This window comes from Frieseomelitta varia, unplaced genomic scaffold (assembly GCF_011392965.1).
Source record: "Frieseomelitta varia isolate USP_RPSP 00005682 unplaced genomic scaffold, Fvar_1.2 scaffold_502, whole genome shotgun sequence".
NCBI classification, from domain to species: Eukaryota; Metazoa; Arthropoda; class Insecta; order Hymenoptera; family Apidae; genus Frieseomelitta; species Frieseomelitta varia.
Window position 1 is genome coordinate 42,034 of NW_025110260.1, and position 22,474 is coordinate 64,507.

A 22,474-nucleotide genomic window follows, 5' to 3' on the forward strand; every position below is an offset into this window, starting at 1 on the left:
ATCGACATTACTCATGCCCGTCTATATCTTCTACGATCTCGGGCGCGCATGCGTACCACTCTTTGTTTATTATGATTTATTGTATATACGCCTACACGTTACGTTCGCCCATGCACACCGAAACGAGAAACAAACTGTCGCAAAATACTTTGCATTGCTTCATTGCGTTTCGATTATATTGTATTATATATTATTGTATTGTAATGTGTTACGGTTGTTGGAAACTTAATTACTTAGTTAATATTTTCGAACTATTTTGGCGTGACAACTCTTTTTTTTAATTACCGAGACAGAATTTATTAAAGAATTATCTATTTTAATAAAAGTAAATACATATGAAAATCAAAATGCATGTAGATATATATATGTATATATATATATATATATGGAGGTGTAGAGAAAACTACAGATAGCTAATCAGAAGGCGTGACGCGATTGCAGTTCACATGTAAACGAATATTTCCCGTCGATAAAGTTAATCGAACGTCTTTTCTGAATCAGCTTTCAGTGTCGCTGGAATGACAATGACTTCGTCGTGACACATGTGCTCGATTTCGACGCGTGTCATCGAAATTGTCCACCTCCCACCCTCTTGCCACCGATGATCACATCTGTCAGTAGGTTATCGGCCGTCGTTCGTGTTCGTTAGTTCTTTCTAACCTATTCGATCTTTTGCGAATTGATACAAAAGGACTCGAAGAAGCTCATAATTATTATCCTCGTAAAAATGACAATCGTTGCACGTCAGATTCCGAGCAGGATTTTGAACCTGTCTGATCGTTGAGATCAAAATTATGCGCGGTCAGTGTTTGTTTGTAGAAAGATAGTAGAATTTTGCATTGAAACATAGAATGGGTCCGCCGCCAGTGGTGACGGGGATATCTCCCAAGGAAGGACCTCCAGGTACCCGCGTGATCGTACGCGGTGAATTTTTGGGTAACAAAGCTCAAGATCTCATAGGTAAATTTCACCTCTTATGTATATCTGCATTTTTCATTGTAAAAAGAACTTCTTTATCGACGGAGAATTCTTCAATACAATTTAGGTTTGACAATATGTGGGTGCGATTGCCTTCTATCAGCAGAATGGAAATCCTCAAACAAGATCATTGCCAGATCAGGACCGTGTAAAGGTCGGGGCGATATTATAGTGACTACCCGCAGTGGAGGGCCAGGAACATCCACGGTACAGTTTCGTGGTTACCATGAAACCATCGGCCCTATGAAAGAGTCCGCGGTATGGGTGGAAGAGGCTCCTATGCAAAGCTTCGTCTGGGGGAGGAGAACTCTTTCACCGACAAATTATCAGCAAGAAGACCCTTTGGGCTTAAGCGTTGAAGGCAATGAGTACGTTTAATCAACTTCTTTGAATTCACAAAGATCCTCTTATATGTCACGCTTGTTACAGCAAGAAGTTTCCCGAGGATGAATTAATGGAACTCTTTGGAGAAGGTAGTGGGGACCTCACTAGTGAAAAATTTCATCCCGGTTGGTTTTTGTTGCAACATCATCATGCTACCACTTTCGAAGATTTGAAAGCTGGACTGGCTTATTTGAAGAGAAAAGTGAATTCTCAGAAAGAGGGTCAATTATCATTTTTAAAGGTCTTGATCTCCTTGGCTTAAGAAAAGAGAAGATTATATCTATATCTTCTTTATGTTTTCTTATTACTTCGTTCGTTTCTTTCTTCTCTTCTTTTAGGCCAATGTAGGATCTGTAATGGAACAGTTGGATACAATAATATTGTTAAAAGAGCAGTTTGAAACGGACGTAAAAACATATGGTAGTGATCCTACTGAGAAGTTGGAAAAATCTATCAGTCAGTCTATGTCAGAAGCTAACAAGTTATTTGATGATGTGCTAGCAAGAAGAGACAGAGCTGATGCAACAAGAAATGCATTGTCCGTAATGCAAAGATACAAGTTCCTTTTTTGTATGCCAATCAATATAGAAAAGAATATAAAACGTGGCAATTATGATCTTGTAATTAATGATTACGCAAGAGTAAAAAATTTATTTAAAAATACGGAAATCGATGTTTTTAAGAAAGTTTTGGATGAAATCGATAACAGAATTGTAATGTTAAAAACACATCTAAGGAACAAACTTGAAGAAATGCCTTTCAGTCTGGAGGAGCACAAGAAGATAATTAGAAACCTTGTCAATTTAGAAGCAGAAGGAGATCCAGCTTGGGATGCAATAGGTATTTCACTATAATATTGTATATTAATGTACTTACATTATATTTATAATTATCTTCTTTAGTCTCGCATTCGAATTACTTGAAAAAAAGCATTACGAATTGTATGCAAGAACATCTGGAAATAAATAATTTAAATGGAGAAGATTCAAACAAAGCAAAATCAACGCAGAACAGTAAACAATCAAAATCGAACAAAAATGATGGAACTAATATCCCTCCACAAATATCGTGCGTTGAAACAATTTGCGACATAATTGTTGAGCAATTACCAGACTTGTGGAGATTGGGTCAGAGCTACTTCACAGGACAGTTACATGTTGCAGTAGATGCAGAGAAACAAACACCTTTCAAGGTACAGCAAAATATTTACCAAATTAATTGTTAAAAAGTTCAATTTCTATTAAAAAAAAATTAATTATTTCGGTACAGAATCTGGTATTGTCAAGTATGCAACATGCGATGGAAGCCTTGAAAAATACATGTAGCAACGATTTGGATGCTGTGTGGCTTTTACATATCTTGCGTAGGATTAGACAAATGTACGCTTCGTTGATTCACTTGGATTTGCCAAGCGATGCGTTAGATATTTTCGGAAAATTCATACTCGACTTAAGGTACGAAATGTTGTTGCGATATTTTCTTGGTTTTATTGTACATAACGAATTCGAATTTTTCAAATTAGACTGCGGTGCTTTCGTACTCTGTTCAAACAAACTCAAGAGAATATAGCTACTTTATATAAAAAAGAAACTTGGCAAATTGAATATTTAAATGAGGACGGTGGCGTTACGAAAGTGGTAACAATTAAATTTAGCTTATAAATATATATACTTACTTGCGTACACACAGTATTTTATTAGATATATTCGTTTCTATCTTTATAGCCATATCTGTTTGAAGAAATGGTTATAGAAGTCGCGAAACGAGCACGAGATACAGTAGTTGCTTGTGGCCCTCGAGAGGAACCTTTGTTTGCTAATACTGCTCATCAACTTCTATACTATCGTTCTATCGAAGCATTGTTTACAACGTTCACAAGATTTTGCTTGCAACGATTGGCATTCAGCGGCTGCGACGAAGCTCTAGATGATGACGAGCCATCTGTGTCTCAATTAGTTGGCTCTCCTTCTGGATATAAGAGCAGGAGTAACAAACATCAAGGCCCAGTAAGTTTTACAGCGTACTTGCAGCGTGGTATGTTTATAGAGGAGACCGTTTATTTCAGGGAAGATAGTCTATATATTAATTGTCGTTAGAAAAAAAAAAGTACAAAAATTTGTAGCATCTTTTGAAGTCAGTGCTGCATTTTAGCATTACTTCTGAATTTTTTATCAGACGTGGGAACAATACCTCTTAATCTCATTAAGTAATATTCGTTATACACTGAACACCGTCCTACCAAGAATTGGAGAGGCATTGAAGGATCAGGGTTATCCGAGTCTGTCTAATGCGATTGGATGGAGTTCCGATTGGACGCAACTTAGTACACTGGACACGGCTGTCCTGGATGCGTATTTAGAACGACGCTGTGACCCATTGGTTGGCACAATTGAACCGAGTATGTATCTGGGCGGATTAGAATGGGATTTTGAGACTGAGCCTACTCACGTCAGGCCGTATGCACAAGAAATTCTAGCAAATTTAATTGCAGTTCACGCAGAAGTACGTATCGTTTACTTTTACATTGATGCAAGTGATTCTTAATTATTTAATGTAATTTCTATAATTACGATTTAATTCTTTCTTACAGGTGCGCCGGGTCGCACCAGCTTTATTACAACGAGTACTCTCTCACATAGTTGAGACAGTAGCGGAAGAACTTGCAAGGCTTATGTCGTGTGTTACTCAATTTGGATCGGCCGGTATTGTACAAGCACGTACAGATATTACACTCTTGCGGAGTGCCTTGCAATCTTACAGCACACCAAGAGCAAAGTAATGATCTCTGTTCTCGGTTTTTTCTAGCCAAATATGCAATAACAAATAGAAAATGTACTAATGTAATAATATATCAATTTCTGATCCACAGGGATTTCTTTGAAGAAGCATTAGATGCGATACCGAAACCAATTAACAAAGACGACTACGCGCGAATCGACATGTTGTTTGTAAAAGTAAAAACGTCTATGCATTTGCAACTATCGTGTCTTGCCAATGATGCAACAAATAATACTCCTATCAATACATTGATTGCCGATCCTAATCGCGTCACTACTGTATAGCTTTAGTAGCAATTTAAGAATCTGAGTAAGTATTTATTGTATTTGTCATTATTATTCTCTAGATATTATTATATAATGCTAATACCCTTTATTTCAGTTTACACGTACACCGCTATTAATGTGAATGAACGATACAAATTTCACCTTAAAAATTGTTAAGTTACACGTGATAAGAGAGAAAATAAAAATTGTAATCTTTTCAATCATGTTTCTTCACCAACTGCAAAACACCAGTATCTGCGGTTAATAGCACAGTATCTCCTAGAAATGTACATATATCTCTTAGCATTTGTCTTTTCTTTCTCTTGAAAAACAACGATATATTACCTGTTTCAAACATTTGTGTAGCTTTCTTAGCTCCAATTATGCATGGAAGACCATATTCTCTAGCTATTACAGCTCCATGACTAATAAGTCCTCCCAGCTCCGTAACTATACCGCTGAGTAATGGGAAGTATGGACTCCAGGCAATATCAGTAGCGTGAGTAATTAAAATATCACCTTGTTTTAACGAGTGTATTTCTGATAAATCCGTGATTACGCACGCTCTATTCAGAACAGAGCCCCCACACACTGGCGTTCCTTGAATTTTTTCAGATTTTTCATCTACTGCTATATCTACGTCGTTCTGTACAAACATGATTTTATCACTTTTACAGATAAACAGTATTCGTATACAAAAAAAAAAAAAAAAAAAAAAAAAAAATGTATACCTTCGCAGGGGTCGGCAAACCAGTATTAATTTCTGGATACTCCAGTTTTTTTAACTGAGGAAAGATTCTTTTCCTACGAGAAGCTCTAAAAAATTGTGTAATACATATATCAGTACGGTAATTGATATAAAGGAAACAGACAATTTTAATGATTTTGTTACTTTTGTACTAATGCTGTATCATGATCAGTCAACAGTTTTCCTATTTCTTCCTGTGTTAAAAAGAATATTAAGTCTTCGCTGGGTAGATATCCCTCTAAAACCATCAGTTTTCCTAGTCTTCTGTAAGCTAGTCTAAATATATGTATAACATACACAAATATCGACTTTGTCAATTCTCGACGAACAACAGCTTTTCTAGATAGGGGTACAACCTTCTTCAAAATCCATTTAGTAAATCTTTTCTTTGGTGTTTTCAATTGCGCTACTGTTTCTTCCACGTTGAGTGATTTATTTGAATTGTTCGATTTCGGAGCCACCATCATTATCTAGTAAAATAATTTGTCTTGTATATATTAATATATAATGTCTTTTATATAATATCAATATATTAATATATAATATCAATATAATATAATATCTTTTATAATTAATATATAATATATAATATTCGTTATGCAATAATTCAATTTACCTGAAGCGTACTAATAAGATCATGGGGTCTAAGAGACCATGGCTCTGATATAAAATCCATTTCTTGAATACATCTATGTCCGTGCTCTTTAAGAAGAACGTCCAGTTCCTTTGCAGCTTGTGGACAATTAACTTTTAACCAATCGATACCTTTAGTTGGATCAACTTCTCTAAACTCTTCATCTTTTTCATTTCTTTTAATATAAAGCACTATTTTTTTAAGCCTTGTTACCACATCACCACTAACAATGTCGCTGCAAGAACCTAATAAAATTGCAATATCTGAGAAGTGCTCTTGCACGATATCTTCATAGCCATTTGTTAGTAATCCCATTGCTAACATTTGATAAATGATACTGACTCTTGTTGCATACATATGACATACCCCTGCCTAAAAGTTTTGAGGAATTAAATAATTTAGTGTTAATTTAATTTTTTCAGTATCTGAACATACCTTTGACACTACATCTTTACGTTGGTTAATTTTATTGTATAAACTATAAGCAGTATGATAATCGTCTATATTTAAATTCAAGTCCTGGCGAATCTTCTTTGCAGTTTTTTCTATTTTACCATTATTTATTGTACTTAGTACCATTTTGTACAGCAACAAAATTCGATCTAAACGAGTAGATTCGCCGTTTCTTTCACGAGCAACTTCCATTATTTCTGGAGTTATTATAACATGTCCGCAAATACCAATATCCGAGACTTTGTTAAGAAGTGTTACAGTTTTGCTAGGTTGTCGTAAAAACGTCTATATAATAGTAAATGTTCCTTAGTTTAGACAGTATATTTATAGTATATTTTTTAATTAAATTCATAATACTACTTACATTATAATAGTTTAAGCAAGTTCTCATACCAACGATATGAAAGAAAATATTATCTGTACCCTGATATATACACGTTAAATGGTTCAATATTTTTATAGTCATAGAAATTGCCAAAGGTGACAACGGATATGGAAATACTTCGCCCACGTTAGCAAATGTGAACATGTCAATATCGCTAGGAACGCCTGAATCCAACTCGTGTGTCAATTCAAAATCTGTCCACGTATATAAAGTAGTAATAGGTCGAGCTTGAAGCAAATAAATATTTTCATTGACCACTGCCCATTCTATGTCTCTGGCACTACCGAACAACATTTCTAAATCCATTCCTGTAGCAGCTAGTCGCAGAGCGATTTGTTCTGACAAGCAAACTGTTTTATTTTCTTGCTCATTGAGTTCAATCGTAACAACTCCATTATCACTTGATAGTATCTTTTGTTGTTTATTCCCCGCTAATGAACTTTTCACAGTTAATTTACCATCCCAACTTTTGTGAACAATTATCGTGTCTGGTTCAACTGTTGCTGAAACAACAGACTAAATGGATAGAAAATTTATTAGTTGACGTTGTTCTTTTAAAATTATTTTTACGATTTATGATTGCACGATAGTTTAATTATACCTCTCCTAATCCGTAATTAGCCGTAATAAGAATATTCGATGGATCTCCAGTAGTTGGATGCCTGGTGAACATGACACCAGCAGCATCAGCGTTCACCATTCTTTGTACACATACTCCCATAGATGTTTTTACAAACATACCATGTTGTTTTCTAATATATAAATTATCTAGTATTAGTAGTGCAAATATTATGGAAGCTGACTGAACATTATTATGTACCTGTATTTAACACTTTGATATGAAAACAAACTTGCCCAACATTTGGCTACACTCTTGACAATATTATCTTCACCTTGGATACTCAAATAGGTTGAATTTTGACCGGCTGCTGAAGTTTCCTCACTATCTTCACCTACAGCACTAGATCTTATTGCATATCTAGATGGTTTATCACTACTGTTTTCTGACTCTAAGCTTTCTATTGCTTTTAAAATTGAATCTTTCACTTCGTCAACGACAGGAGTCGACTCGATAATACGCATAGCTCTAAAAATAATGAATATTCATTAGGAACAAGATACTTAATATTCTATAATTGTATTAATGAAATTTACTCGTTGCAATATTTTTGAAGATCACCATCTTTCTTCCCAACACTGACATTCTCGATATCGTTAATTACTTTTTGCAATTCTTTGTGTGTACGTAATTGCAACTCGAGAGCGAAAACAGTCACGCAAAATCCTCTTGGTACAACAAACTGCAGAAATAGTATATTACAACATCTCGGGAATGAAAGAGTGAAACAGTAAAATTTATAACACGGCCCACCTCTGCATCCTTAACGGAAGTTAACATTGCGAGAGAATATCCTTTCCCACCGACAATATTTTCATTTTGACATTTTCTATCATTGAAATATATAACGTAATCGTTTTTTTGCACTGCACTACTAAGTTGCTTCAACAATTGTAGAGGTACAATTGTTTTTCCTTTATGTGGTCCATTATAAAGAGACCACAATTGCAGTAATCCAACACCTGTTTTCCCATTCATTTCCAAATTCACGGTGACAATTTTGTTTAATGAGTTCCACGGTTGACCGTAGTATAGTGTTATTGTTTTACTAGGCTTTATGATAATATCGTATCTTTTATTTTCGGCTGAAATTAAACATGCAATATTAATCGTTTGTAAGTTTTACAACATGAATATTTTACATCAATTCCAATTTACCTATAAACCACGTTTTATATTCTAAATTATTATTAAGTTTTCCTTGTTTAAAGTCTGATAATTTGAGTCCTATTTTGCTAATTTCACATTGACTTTCATTACTAGTTCTGTATTGACCAAGTTGTATTCTGAAATTATAATTTTTCATTCAAAATAATTTGATCGCAATTTAAATTTAATCGCAATACATTATTCAACTTACTGTGGAAAACTATGTTTTGTACTGCTCATATTAAGATAGTACATGGCACCATGCAACATTATTCCAAATAAAGTAACTGATTCGTAAAACTCATAAGATTCGTGTTTTCCCCAACGATGTTGATGAAGTCCGCGCAAATACAGCGAAGAAATAGATCCATCTTTATAAGTTACTTGGCCTAACATAGATCCCCATTGATCGAAACCTTTATATTCTAATAACTTTCTGTAAAAGTGATAATTGCATTATTTACGCAAATGAAATAGTAACGATAGTATTTTAATAATTATTAAATACATTTTATTTATCCATTGATGACTCTTCCAAGGATCACAGGCTAACGCTTCAGCATGTAATTTTGAACTCCAATCTTCTGGCCATTTCAATGATCGGGTATATGCAATAAATCTAATATTTAAAAAATTATTAATGCAGGCTTTAACTGATGGAATTAAATATTAATTAATTAGAAGTACTTATTACATGAAATTGAAGCGAACATGTTCAACATTATCGTCGTTACATTCATCACCTTGAGTTAAGTTCCTAAGCATTCCATTGTAAATTATTCTCCAGCGTTGTTGGAAGTCTAAAAATTCAATTCTAAGGCCACCTGCTGTCCATTCGTGAGTTAAACTACTTGTCAAAGTAGTCTCGGGATATTCTGTGGAATCATTGTATACTTTTATTTAAAAGTTTTAGCTAAGTTATGCTTTAGTTAAAAATAAAACTCATAAACATTTTTATACCAGGCAAAACATATAGTCGACCATCAGATGTAGCAAGTTGCAATGATATTTCTGCTATTTTAAACGCTCTGCGAGTGAATTTAATTGTAAGAGAATTTCCTTTTTGATCTGTACCGTAAAAAAATACACTATTGGCACTCTATATGCAAATAAAAATCGTGATTAATAAAATTAATATTTTTTAACTTTATAAAAAAGTCAAATACTTACATCTTTATCTTTGATTTTTGATTCTGCTAGATGACGTTTTTCTTCATTACGTAAATGTGAAACATTCTTTTCTCTTCTCTTCATCCAATTAATACAATACTCTGCCCACAAATATTTTAATAAAAAATAAATATCTAAAAGTAAATTTTTATTAATGTACATATAGTTATTTTATTTACATGAAATAAAAGATACTTACGTGGGATGTTTTGTTTCAAATCTAGACATGATGAATTGTATTTCTTAACTGTTTTGCTAATCCAAATATATAGCCATAATGGTAAAAAAATGGAACATAGAATTTGAATAACAAATAAAACACTTATCATTGTTAAAATACTTTGTTTTACATAAATTGTCAATGAAAATAATTCCGCCGTTAAAATAAGTAAACGTTAAGTAGGATAAAGTTTATCTTTCTTTATTTCATCTTATCGCAAGTTTTTATCTTGATTAATTATTATTCTTTATCATTGATTAATAGATAAACACTAAATTTGAATCTGACATAACTTTAATATAAATATCTTTCGTATAGACATGAAACCTTCTTCCTCGACGATTTAAATGACATTTCAACCAACCGTGAAACGTTTAAACGAAGTAAATATGAAACGTGTCTGATGACCACACTGATGTATATGTATATATACATGTATGTACGCATGTGATAATGTTAATTTATCGTCTATATATCTAAGTGACACAGTAGTCGTCAATCAAAATTGACCTTGACAAATAATTGCATGACACTATTGATGTGTGATGTTGAATCCACGATCAGTTAAAAGACTTGTTTTCAAATGCAGATATTTTTTTATATGTTTCAATGTTAATATCACAGTATATGATAATAGGTGTTGAAAGAATAAATAAAAATTAATACATCTAATCCAGATGACTAATGTTAAATTTGATAAATTCTTATTTACGTATTAAACAGTCCTTATTTGGACTATCTACTTGTCTTGATTAGATTACAAAATTAATGTGTTGCATCATACAATGACAAAACATTTACAAAATATTTCTAAATCGATACGTACATTCTAAAATTTATAAAGTTTCATAGTAAGAATTACACTATTATATTCAAAATATACTTTTCAATAAGGTACAAAATAAAATAAATATTTAATTATATCTTCATCATAATTATTCATTATATTTTCATACCTTAACAATGTCGTTATATTTCTAATATATCACAATGAAAAATATTTATGCATCAGTTGCTTTTAGAAATGTAAATATATACATATAATTACTTTTAAAATAATATGACAGCCATAATATCTAGGCGTCAATATATTTTTATTTAATGATGATTGATCATTAATGAAACATCAGTCAATGTCATAGTGACATATATACCATAAAATATTTAAAAAGATTGAAAAACAAAAAGATAAAAATTGAATAAATTCACTTTAATTCGCCTTTTTATTTGAATGTGAAATTGATTCCTCGCCAATATCGTCAATGTCTGGACGAGATTTATCTACTGGATATAGCCTATAAATAACAATATTTATATGACATTAACAACATTAAATATGTGAAATTCAATGAAAATTCATTACTCACCATCGTTGATATAAATAAATAAGAAATACTGCATCGTCTCTGAAACATGCTATCCTATGTGCGGTTGGCGTAGAGATAATAAATGCGAAGATATCGTCTATAAATGTATTGAATGCTTTGTACATGAACGTTCTCCATGGTAGGTGTGCCACAGACTTCAACTTGTAATTCACAAAAAGTTGGGGAAGCATAAACAGAAATCCAAAGGCATAAACTCCGTTTACTAATGAACTTATACTCCATGAATACCAGCTGAAATTTGAAACGTCATTTACATAGCAATTTACATAAACTGCAGATAAATTTCAATACATTACCTTTTATGTGGTTGATAAAATAATGAATAAATTGCACCACCGATAACAAGAGGGTATAACAAATAACTTAAATAACGCATACTCTCTGCATCGAATTTTCTTGTTCTAACTTCAGCTCTATTATGGTTATTATTATTTATAATTCTGAGTTTAAACACTTTCTTCAATTTCCACATCTGTTCAAATGAGAGAGAGAAACAAACAAATAAAAGAATCTATATAAAATGCTAACAGATAATAGAATATTGATTTTAGCATTACCTCGATCACAGATGCAATTCCAGTGGGAACTAGAACAAGCGAGGATGAACCTTCGTCTAGCAGGTAAAGAAATATAATAGTTTGACTAAATGATCGCCATACGACAGTCCATTTACTGAGTCCTACGAGGTTGTTTTTATTTTTCCAATAATTCACGTCGTTTTTAAAAGCAAGGAAGTCGAATAACAACTACGGAAATATAAAATTGAACTTTAAACCGAAATTACATTTTAAATTATATTATAATCACTAAATCAGTTTACACACGTGAATAGCTGCAATAAAGAAAGTCCCTCCTAAGATGTATACATTAGTGTCCGCAAAGATTCCTTTCGCCTCGTCTATATCTTTATCAGAAAATCCAAGTTCTTTCAAATTCTTCATGGCAGCTTCTAGGTGCAACAGTAATCTCAACTTTCCAATAGAGATCGGAGAGTATTGGAATGTGATATTAATTGTATCATTTTGTGGCATGAGTCTCACCAAATCTCGCTGTTTGGTTTGCAAAAAGTCGTAATTGATTATAGGTAAAAATATTTTGCCCTGTACAAGTCTAAAACAATGAAAACTCCTGTTAATATAGTTGCTTGTGGATTATTGTTGCACAATGTATAAATAATATTATAATGTACTTCAAGTGATTTGAAAGTTCCGTGGGTATGTTAGACAGAGGTAGCTTCACATTGTCGGTCATCATTGTAAGCGTGATACAGCTTTTAATATGCGTTACTCGATTTGCATGATTTTGTTTCTCCTTGGGATTCAAACTCTTTTCGCCCAATAGATTAAAGGCTTCTGCTTCGGGGAACGCATACTCTGTCATTTTAATGACAATGTAAGATACGTATGGATCCTGCAATAGTTACATTATTGATCATTGCACGCAAAGAACATAAATTTACAGATGTGAATTATATCATCTTCCGTACTCTCTGCATACTGATGATACTTCTTCCATAATTTTTATATGGGTATGTTGGTGCAACAATGATGTGAAAAAACAACGTTCCATTATTCTTTGTTATATCTGGGACATTCAAGGTTAATTGTCTGAAAGAAAAGTATAATACACAAGTAGGTATGTAAAGTTTAAATGTTCATTAAAAAATCATGCAAATTCATATTGCAATGGAACAAAATTACATGCATTTGTAATGAATTAAAATCCAAGCAAGGCATTTGTTTTGTCCAAAGGATGCTTCTGAATCAAGTTCTTATATATTTTATGTACTTCTTTTTTACATTACATGCGTAACATAAAAAAACAGGTTTTGTTGTTCTAAATTTCCCAAGAAATCAAAAAACGCAGCCTATTTGTAGTGTATACTCACCGACTACTCGCGTGAGTGTAATTGAAGTCTTTGGTAGCGTATACAAAATCGAGCAGTTGTTCGGTAGGATACTTATGGATGGAACTGTAAATCTGCAACTGCAGTTGTTGTCCCTTACTTAGGTACGACGTCAGACATTGTTTGCCTTCTTTGCAAACCGGTGTTTTGAACAACAAACACAAATTATAAATCGAGTAAATAATGTAGACTAAGAACAATTTTGTCAGTATAAATGTGAGGGATGGCCACTGCATTTTTACGAACTCCTGTCTAAAACGTCTTTGACATTATCGGCTCACAACTGTACGATACTGCGTGCCATACGCGCTGCAGATATATACTTTTCTGTTATTTCGTTTTTACAGTGATAGTATATTTCGAACGTTCAAGGTCATTAACACACCACATAATATTATTGATATATTATTGGATCAAAGATGTAACCGACATAATTTAAAGAAGAAATTATAACCGTGACCATGATCATCGTCAGTGCCAATGTGGTGTGTTTATCGTGAAAATGTGGCGTTAATGAGGTTAACAATGCCCTCTGTGACGGTGCAACGAACCCATGATCGGTAAGACAGCCCTCTTTCCATGGTAAATCGTCTGTGTAGCTTCTATACTACAAGTGTGCGGCGCGCACTTCCTTTTTACCGAGTGAACCAGCGGCTGAAAAAAAAACGGCGACAAAAGTAAGAAAGATTCAATTTTGAAATTAATTGGAGAAGCAAACGCTTGAATAAAATAATATTTGTTGTGTCGCTAGTTAATTACCATAGTATAGTTAATTAAAAAGAGCACACCTTTACCACAGACGAGATATATTTTTTCCAACTTTTAAATAACTTAATACTTCATAATTAACATGTAGTATAGAAATGTATTAGCTTTTAAATCAAATTTGATTCCTCACTTGACACTTCAAATTGCGAGACAGAAAATCATTACACGTCCAGTACTTCGTCTGTGACGTTCTCTGTTTCGTTGATAACTGTAGTATTTCGTTTGTGCTCTCAACTTTACCGACTTCGATGTTCACTAATATTTATGTTAGTCACTAAAGAAACATTCTACATAGACGAGTCAATGACTTGCTGCATGATGTAAGAATAAATATTTTTAAACGAAATAAACTCAAGATTGTTAAAGTGGAAACTTCATTCTTTAAAATAAAATCAAGTTAAGTATTCTACAATGTTTTTTCACGAAATTATAACAGTTTAAAGTACTGACAATTTTTTATTTAGTATATGAATATTTTCTTATTTAAGAATTTCTTATGAATTTTGTGTATTTGATTTAGAGCAGAATTTTTTATTTTTTATTCCCAGTTAACATTTCGTGTGAAATTGTGTATTGGATTTAAATTAAAGATTACAGCGCCAACGGTGAAATATGGAATACACTTCCTACGAACGTATCGATATTTCTCACGATCGATTTTTGAAGGGGAATAATGGCGGACGGAAGCATATCCTATCTGTAAAGAAGAAAGTATTATTCATAAAATTAATTCAGAAGGAAGTATCGTTCAGAATACTATTTTTTAGATAAAAATTTAAATCAATAGTTGTTAAATTTGTGTTTGTATTCTGAATTTTTTTTAGAAAAAAAACGTGCATTTTTGGATTCAATTTAAGGTAAGATTTAACCAAATAATTATTACGTATAAATTTTCAACAATTGAAAAAATAATACCATCTAAATATTTAAATAGAATATACTATAATAAAAATTATTTATAATTTTATACCAAAATTTAATTTCAATTCTAATCAGTATAAATATTGTAACCTTGCAATTGACTAACTCATTGTTATATACACGTATTTTACCACATATATGTTTTTACACAGACATTTATATTATAACATTTTTTACCTATTTATTGATTCTTTAACTTCATACTGCGTAGTTCTTAACAATTCTAATATTAAATTCAACAATAATTTATTAGGAATGTACGTATTTAATAGTTAAAATAATAATTTTACTATGTAATATAATAAAATTTCTCATGTTTCAGTTTAAAGTATTGACAAGGTTCCATCAGGTGTGTCAATATTTTCCTTCTTTTTTAAGAATTTCTCATGAATTTTGTGCATTTGATTTAAACCAGAATTTTTTATTTTTTATTCCGTTATTACTTCGTGCGATTACAGCGCCTCAACGGTGAAACATGCAATATACTTCCTACGATTCTCGAAATAATCGATATTAAAGCACAATCGATTTTAAAGGGCCAAGAATGGCGGAAGGAAGCATACCTCGTCTCTAAAGAAGATATTATTCAGAAAAATCATCCATAAAGAAGTATCATAAATTCTCAGGTAAAAATTAAAATCAATAGCTGTTAGATTTGTATTTGTGTTGTGAATTTTATTATGATGTATATAATAATAATAATAATATATATATATATATATATATATATATATATATATATATATATATATATATATATATATATATATATATGTATGTATGTATGTATAATATTTATAACAATATATATTATATATTGTGAAATTATAATTTTTGGTAATTAATCGAGAAAAAGTATATAATTTTTAGTTCTCAAGTAAAAAGTAACTAATTTTTAGTTCTCTTTAACCAAATAAATACATATAATTTTCAACAATTAAAGAAATAACATTGCATTTACAATATTACATTTTACATATTACATTTACAACATTTAAACAGAATATGCTATGCTAAATGTCATTTAAATTTTGTTTCAATTCTAAGCAGTAGAAATATTGTAACCTTATAATTGACTAACTCATTGCTATATGTACATATATACACGTATTTTATTATATGCTTTTATACATACACTTCTGTTATAACATTTTTTACTTATTTATTGATTTTTTAACTTCATACTGCATAATTCTTAATAATTCTAATACTAAATTCAACAATAATTTATTAAGAACGTACGTGTTTCATAGTTAAAACAATAATTTTGCTGCGTAATATAATAAAACTTTTCAATTCTCAAAGTAAGGCGTAGAAGTAAGGCCTTGAAGCTCGAAATTCAAAACAACATGAGCACAATGTTTATGTGCGCCTTAGTTGTTGTGCCTGTCCGTTCAAGTTCACCCCAGCCCCTACTACTTTCTCATTTGCTGGACGAGACATATCGCGGAGAGTCATTCGACTGTCGAATTTCGTGACAATAATATGCGTTACGTCGCATTAGGTTCGTAACGTTTTCTAACCTGTCGGTGGCGTTTCTTCGATGGCGTCGCTTCTTCGACACTCTTTTACTTCCATTTATACCTGATTAATAGTATTATTTAATTAACACGGGTGTGTTTGACGATTAATTGAGCATTACGGTATCGAAATCGTGTAGTGTTTTGAAGTTTTTCGTTCAGATTTTTCTTCAATCGTCGTTCGTTTGTACGGTTACCGGTACTATCTTGTCTCACCTTTTTAATAGAATTTGAAGTTGATTATCGTTTTACTTTTACATATGTGTCTTCATTTAACATATTTGTTCTAACTTTTGGTTTCTTTTTGTACAGGTTATTCCTTGTTTGCAAAGATAGCATAAAACACATAGACGCCACGATTCCGATGAACTTTCACGGTAATCTGACAATATTTTATTCACTTTGGGTAACATTTGGTATACAATTCATATACATTTGAGATACGATTTACAGTATGTAATTTCGTAATTTATTTGGAATACTAAGATGAAGATAGAAAAGATTAAATCAATTAATATTTTATTTCGATATATACGAACTTGACATGGTATACGTATATTGTCAAGTGGATGTATATTCTTAGATATGTTTGCACTTTACTATACTATATGTACTTTATTATACTTTCTTGTTTTACTTTTTTCAAATGCTGACTTGCAATTGAAATAATTCAAAGCAAGATTTTACACACGTTTTTCGTGGTATTGTTTCTTAAGTATATTTGACTTAGAAATTTTGATTTGTGCAAATATTTTCGAATATTTATAACACGTGACGTGGTATGTTACTAATGTGTATACTTCCTACTCTAACGACGAACATTCAGAATATAATAATCGTCTTTCATTTACAGTATCCAATATTGAGAAATACTTTATAATTTACAACTAATATTGTTAATACATACTCAAATTTCTTTATAATCATGTTTTAGAAAAATAGTAGTATTTTCTAAATAAACGTATCCTTTGCCCTTCCCCTACTAATCAGTATTATTTTCAGAAAATTTTTATGATCGCGTGCAATGCGATCGGTAGAGTCAGTGTTTGTTGCGCAATATTTTAATATTTTTCTGAGCAAAGTGGCTTTTAAATATAATTATTAATTCATTTAAATCATAATTCGTGAAGTTAGAGTCAGTGAGTCCGCCGACTGTTACTTAAACGCGCGCATTGGTAGTCTTTTATTTTTTTTTCTTTTTTTTATTTTTTCTTGTTCAATATTCGTTTTCGGTATTAGAGTCAGTGCTCAAGAGGATAAGGCCTCTCCAGGAGATCAAGATCGTAAGTAGTTTTATATACACTTCAATTCATTCAATTTTTTTAAGTTTGACAACAAAGTATAATGTTTGACGTTTTGTTACAGACGCTTCACATCAGCAACAATTTTTTTGTATTTTTGAGGGAAAATACAACAGTGGCTCTAAGCCAAAAATGTAAGAATCTCTCATTATCTCCAACTTCAAATGTTTCTTTGCTTTCAAACATAAAGTCTAATGTTTAGTGTTTTGTTACAGATTTTCTACAATCTCCACTTCCCCTAATCTTTTAAGGATCTTATGATGCCTCAGAAGCTAAAAATGTAAGTATTTTAGCATGTTGTCTTTGAATTCTATTCTCTATAATACTCTTTCTGTTGAAGTCGAATGTAAAGTTATAATTATAAAATAAAAATACTTAAAATTATTAGTCCCAATTCTTATCACTATTAAAATTTAAATTCTCACAAATGCAATTGCATTCTTTAAAAACGAAATGTTTTTTAAGAAATTTTTCACGACGTTCACTTTTATCATGGGATTTTCAGTGAAATCTACTTGATGAGCATCCTCACGATAACGTTTCCTGATCCAGTGCAGCATTGATGATAGCGTTCTTCACATCTGTCCTGTGAGTCGCATGCATTTATGTTCCTCCGGTCATTCAGTCATGTCGTAGGATGAAAGGTCCGAATCGGCACGGGTGACTGGTTGTATACGTAGAATTTTTGATGAGCATAGTGACCGCGGGTATTTTTTGTACCCGTGAGTAGTAACATTTTCTTCAAGTTTTTTATGTATTAGATCAGGATAGGGCTTCTTGCATATCGCGATTTTAACAATTAAAATATATACATTTATAGTAATTATTTATAAAGTCAAAATATATTTAATATAATTGTTTGCAAAAGTAAAATATCCATGAATATTCATACGAATAAATAAATTATAAATATTTATGAATAATTATTATTAAAACGATTTCGTTTGAGCATTTCATAGCAGAGAAGACTGATACCATCCGACTTCGTTGCTGTGAAAGATGCAGTTATTGTGTATTGATACTGGTGATATGTTTTATTATTATAATTAATAATTTTCAATTTCACCTTCCTTTTTATGATGGTATTAAACGATTTAATTAACCGAGTTTTATAATTATGAACTTCGGTAGAATGCGAAATATAACAGATTAGAAAAAATATGTGAAATTTTATGTGCAAGAAGATACTTCGCGACAGGCAGATTTTTGAATCAAAGCAACAAGTTTGAACGCTGCTTTCGTATTCTCGAAAATGTGCTTTGATGAAGAAGTCGCCTGAGATTGTTTTTATTAATGTTTAATTTGAAGTCGATTTAGTTTGATTTTGATTGTTTCAGTCTTACATTGTTAGATTGTTCAAAATATCTGTTTTAACAGAATCAAGTCTTGTTCATTGTCTTTATTCTCTTGAAATTTTAATAATTTCTGAAAGAATAGAATCATTACAGTTTAAAATAAAATAATGCAATAGTCCGTTAGAAACAAATTACATAAACTAATCACTTTCTTTAGTTCAGGATTTTCAGGTTTAACTCTTTCCGTGTTCATTGTCAGGATCTCACTCACGTGCCCAGGTGCTACTTGGGTGGATGAAAGATGTTGGGCACGATGATCATAGTTTTGTAATTTTATAAAAAATTTCTCAGCGACTGGCAATGTGTTAGCGTATCGTGCACGACGTATTTCCCGCATATGTATGTGTGGTTAGGATGTGGCATTGCGTCGTTTTTATTGTTCCATTCATTATAAATTGCAATACTTGAAATATTTATGCTCTAATTTAAAGAATTATGAATTTATTATCATAATACCTATAATTACACTATTATTATAACTGTACTATCAATAATGATTCCAAGTCAACTTACATTTCTATAGAAATTATATGTATTTTTTTTTCTTCAGTTATTAATATTACCCGTAAATATAAACGTGTTTTAGTCACGTGTTTTACGCAATGGTCGTTAGCCAGTGTCGGTCGATTTCAGGAAAATGGTACGTAAATTAGAGTGTGAAAGTTGTGTGTGTTAAGCTCGGGTGTCGGAGGCGTCCCGGGACGTCCTCTCTAGTTTAGGTCTCTGCGCCCCGAGTGGTATGCGTGAGAACCGTGGAGCGAGTGTGTTGGTGTGTTGCTGTTTTGCCATTTTTTAAATATAGGTCGACCGGTTAGGATAGGTAGCTTACTTTCTGGTATGCGTGTGTTTAATTATAAGTAGGTAGGGCCGGACAGGTTGGCACAGTCTCTGATCGCGTGTCCCCTTTTCGTCCAACCTGTTTCAGGAAATCTAATTTGAAAAATCGATAGTGAAATTTGTACAAATGGAGCATGTCACTTGTCTCTGGTTTTACTCTTCGATTTTTCGAATTTAGCTATCGCGGTCGCGCGTATGTCCCGAAACGGAACGTTTATGTAGGTATTGCTCGAGCACGCACGTGCGAACGGACAACGATCACTATGATCGATGGTCGTCCATGTGTATTGGGATCAGCTTTCGCGGTTTCATCTTTTCATTTCACCTTTGTTGGTTTGTTTTGGTTTGCGATTAGAAAGAAGAAAAGACTCGAGCTAAATGTAAGTTTCAGCGGACATTGCGCTCGAAGAAAGAAGAGGCCCGGCAAACTGCCACGAAGAAGGTCACAATAAATGGCTTCTCATTTTCTCGGTCATTTAAACGACTCCAGAATATGGGAGGTCATTCTTGTTACTATTTCGTCACTATGCTCTTTTAGTATCTGTAGTTTTATTTCTTTTTTTTTTTTTTCTTCTCCATCATCGTTCATCTTCGTTCTGGGCAAATTACGGTTTTTCTTATTAGTGTCGCGAGAGATCGATTACTTATTACTTTAAATCAGAGTCGCGTAAAAAGTGACAATCGTGTTTGGTTCAGAGTTGCGAATTACGATACCGCGATCTTTAACAATTTTTGAAGTTATCTTATACATACAGTAAAATTTATCTTGCTATTGTTTTAAATTAAATTATAAAGTCGCTGCTTGTAATTAATTTTAGACCGTGTTAGAATATTTGAAGTAACTTTTTCGTTCATACAGTAGCTTTTGTTACTGTTAATAATAATTTTCATTCAGTTTGGTTTTAGAGTTAGTGTTGCGAGATTATTTCATCGCGATTTCCAATTATTTTTTCTCTTGTTAATAAATGATCGCGTTTTTTAAAGTAGCGTTTACAAAATGCCCAAATTCCTCCACTGGATTCGTGAAAGTTGGATCACTTGATGCAGCTGCAAGAGCTGTACAGTGATCATTCATCAGTAACTTATAGCATGGTTGTACTCGACACGTATTTCTGAAGACGAGTGGCTATTGTTTTAAATTTTCTGTGTCAGTAGCCCTTCTGGTTAGGTTTTCTTTTCCAGCACCCCTCGTCACTCTACTCTATCAATGATTGTATCTCAAGTGTAGCTCATCTTTAATCAAAGATTATGATTACAAATTAAAGAAATTCGAATTTTCAAATTCAAATTTAGTTTCAATTCGAACCGCCTGTTGTAGCGTTGCAATCCATTTTGTGTAGTCGGTAACGTTGGAACTGATAGAAATTTATTCTTCCGTGGACAATGCAGAAACCTGCAATCGCGCAGTTGTGCATTGCGACGAGCGATGCACAGGTGTCGCCCGAATGCGTCGGCAGCTCATTTCCTATGAATTTTATCTTTTAGAATGCCGTGTGCGGTAGGACGCAACTTATAGTTGCATTATTATTGCTATTTGGTTGTACCATGACCTCCTTTTACATGGCGCATATGCAGTTGTACTAACCGAGTGTGAAAACATCGCCTCGATAAACCGAACGACCGATGATTTATAATCCGAGTTGGATCGGCCGTAAAAGAAATTTCAAAACCGTTTCGACATTTCGCGAAACTATCGTACCGATCCGCACGTTTCGTTTGTTTGCGCAACATCAATTAGAGAGGGAAACATGTCCAAAACATGTTTCACGCGCTCGTCGGTTCTGTTTTACCGGAGTAAAACGACATCGTTCTCGTTGAAATGGTATTTTTCTGAAATGCCTCCAGTCACTTGGGCACCACTCGCAGTGGTGGCAGAATCGGCGGGCATTGTTTCTCTCTTGCGAGCGCAAACGGACGGGCGGTATCGCTGTGTTTTCTGTAACACTCGATACGCGTCTCAAATGGCGTCGCGTAGGACACACAGGCGCAAAAGGGGAGCGTGAATTTTCGCCGGTATAATGTGTAGGTGCATGAATTTGACGCGCGCGGCGCACATACGACAGCCGTGCACATGAATCGACGACGGACGGACATTGGAATGATTTCTCGCGCCACGTGTGTGCGATGATACAGGCACGTATTTGGTGTGCGTGCGTGCGTGCGTGCACTCTCTCCACGTGGTTGTGCGTCGCGCGCACACACACACGCACACACGGTACACGTACACAGAAGCGACGAAGACGCGTGCAGGACACACCAATATACGTATGCTGAAATGTAGGCGTGTGTCTCTCCCACTCTCCGCATTATATACGAACGTCTAGCAGCTCGTCACGTGTACGTGTCAAAATCAATATTTGGCGTTACTAGGTTATGATAACACTGCATCGTGCCGACGATGGTCGTGTGTCTTACGTAGTTGCACGTCGGGATAGATATTCGTGCAATCTTCAAATCCACTCTGCAAAGTAGTCCTCGAGATACAGTCGCAGCCGTAATTAACGAAACGATTTCGCGGGATACACACGTGTTTTAATCCTGTTCCTTGATCCAATTGTTCCTCTTATGTTTCTCTCGACGTGTCGCAAAGCTCTTTGTTTTTCTTTTGACGTCGTCTTTGAAGGGGAAAGAATTTTTTAGTATTGAATTGCTCGAAAATACGTTATTTATAAATCGCGTGAAAACGCATTTATA

General features: G+C 33.1%; 3 protein-coding genes across 4 annotated transcripts; 1 reads left to right on the plus strand and 2 right to left on the minus strand.

The window, feature by feature from the left end:
• Positions 1–438: 438 nt before the first annotated feature.
• On the plus strand, positions 439–4,627 carry LOC122533185 (exocyst complex component 2). 2 transcript variants are annotated; one of them, XM_043662631.1, is made up of 13 exons: positions 439–617; positions 851–960; positions 1,046–1,346; positions 1,408–1,603; positions 1,701–2,202; positions 2,265–2,554; positions 2,632–2,816; positions 2,885–2,999; positions 3,087–3,368; positions 3,538–3,864; positions 3,953–4,137; positions 4,232–4,449; positions 4,522–4,627. In XM_043662631.1, exons 2-12 carry the CDS (start codon positions 852–854, stop codon positions 4,422–4,424), a joined length of 2,685 nt encoding a protein of 894 aa, XP_043518566.1. In that variant the 5' UTR covers positions 439–617; position 851; the 3' UTR covers positions 4,425–4,449; positions 4,522–4,627. The 2 variants fall into 2 exon arrangements, with proteins under 2 accessions (XP_043518566.1, XP_043518565.1); XM_043662630.1 differs by having other exon boundaries at positions 439–960.
• On the minus strand, positions 4,490–10,567 carry LOC122533184 (uncharacterized phosphotransferase YvkC-like). Its single transcript, XM_043662629.1, has 18 exons — positions 9,764–10,567; positions 9,565–9,698; positions 9,355–9,493; positions 9,089–9,269; positions 8,903–9,013; positions 8,606–8,830; positions 8,404–8,531; positions 7,999–8,330; positions 7,782–7,927; positions 7,447–7,713; positions 7,228–7,378; positions 6,606–7,142; positions 6,224–6,526; positions 5,771–6,160; positions 5,299–5,624; positions 5,138–5,222; positions 4,752–5,052; positions 4,490–4,685 (listed from the first exon to the last, which is right to left on the minus strand). The coding sequence occupies exons 1-18, from the start codon at positions 9,891–9,893 to the stop codon at positions 4,624–4,626; spliced, it is 3,948 nt and encodes a 1,315-aa protein (XP_043518564.1). The 5' UTR covers positions 9,894–10,567; the 3' UTR covers positions 4,490–4,623.
• A 217-nt stretch (positions 10,568–10,784) lies between these two features.
• Positions 10,785–13,591, minus strand: LOC122533187 (cleft lip and palate transmembrane protein 1-like protein). Its single transcript, XM_043662632.1, has 8 exons — positions 13,061–13,591; positions 12,659–12,779; positions 12,362–12,582; positions 11,997–12,282; positions 11,730–11,918; positions 11,469–11,644; positions 11,152–11,403; positions 10,785–11,079 (listed from the first exon to the last, which is right to left on the minus strand). The coding sequence occupies exons 1-8, from the start codon at positions 13,312–13,314 to the stop codon at positions 10,995–10,997; spliced, it is 1,584 nt and encodes a 527-aa protein (XP_043518567.1). The 5' UTR covers positions 13,315–13,591; the 3' UTR covers positions 10,785–10,994.
• Between the last annotated feature and the right edge of the window lie 8,883 nt (positions 13,592–22,474).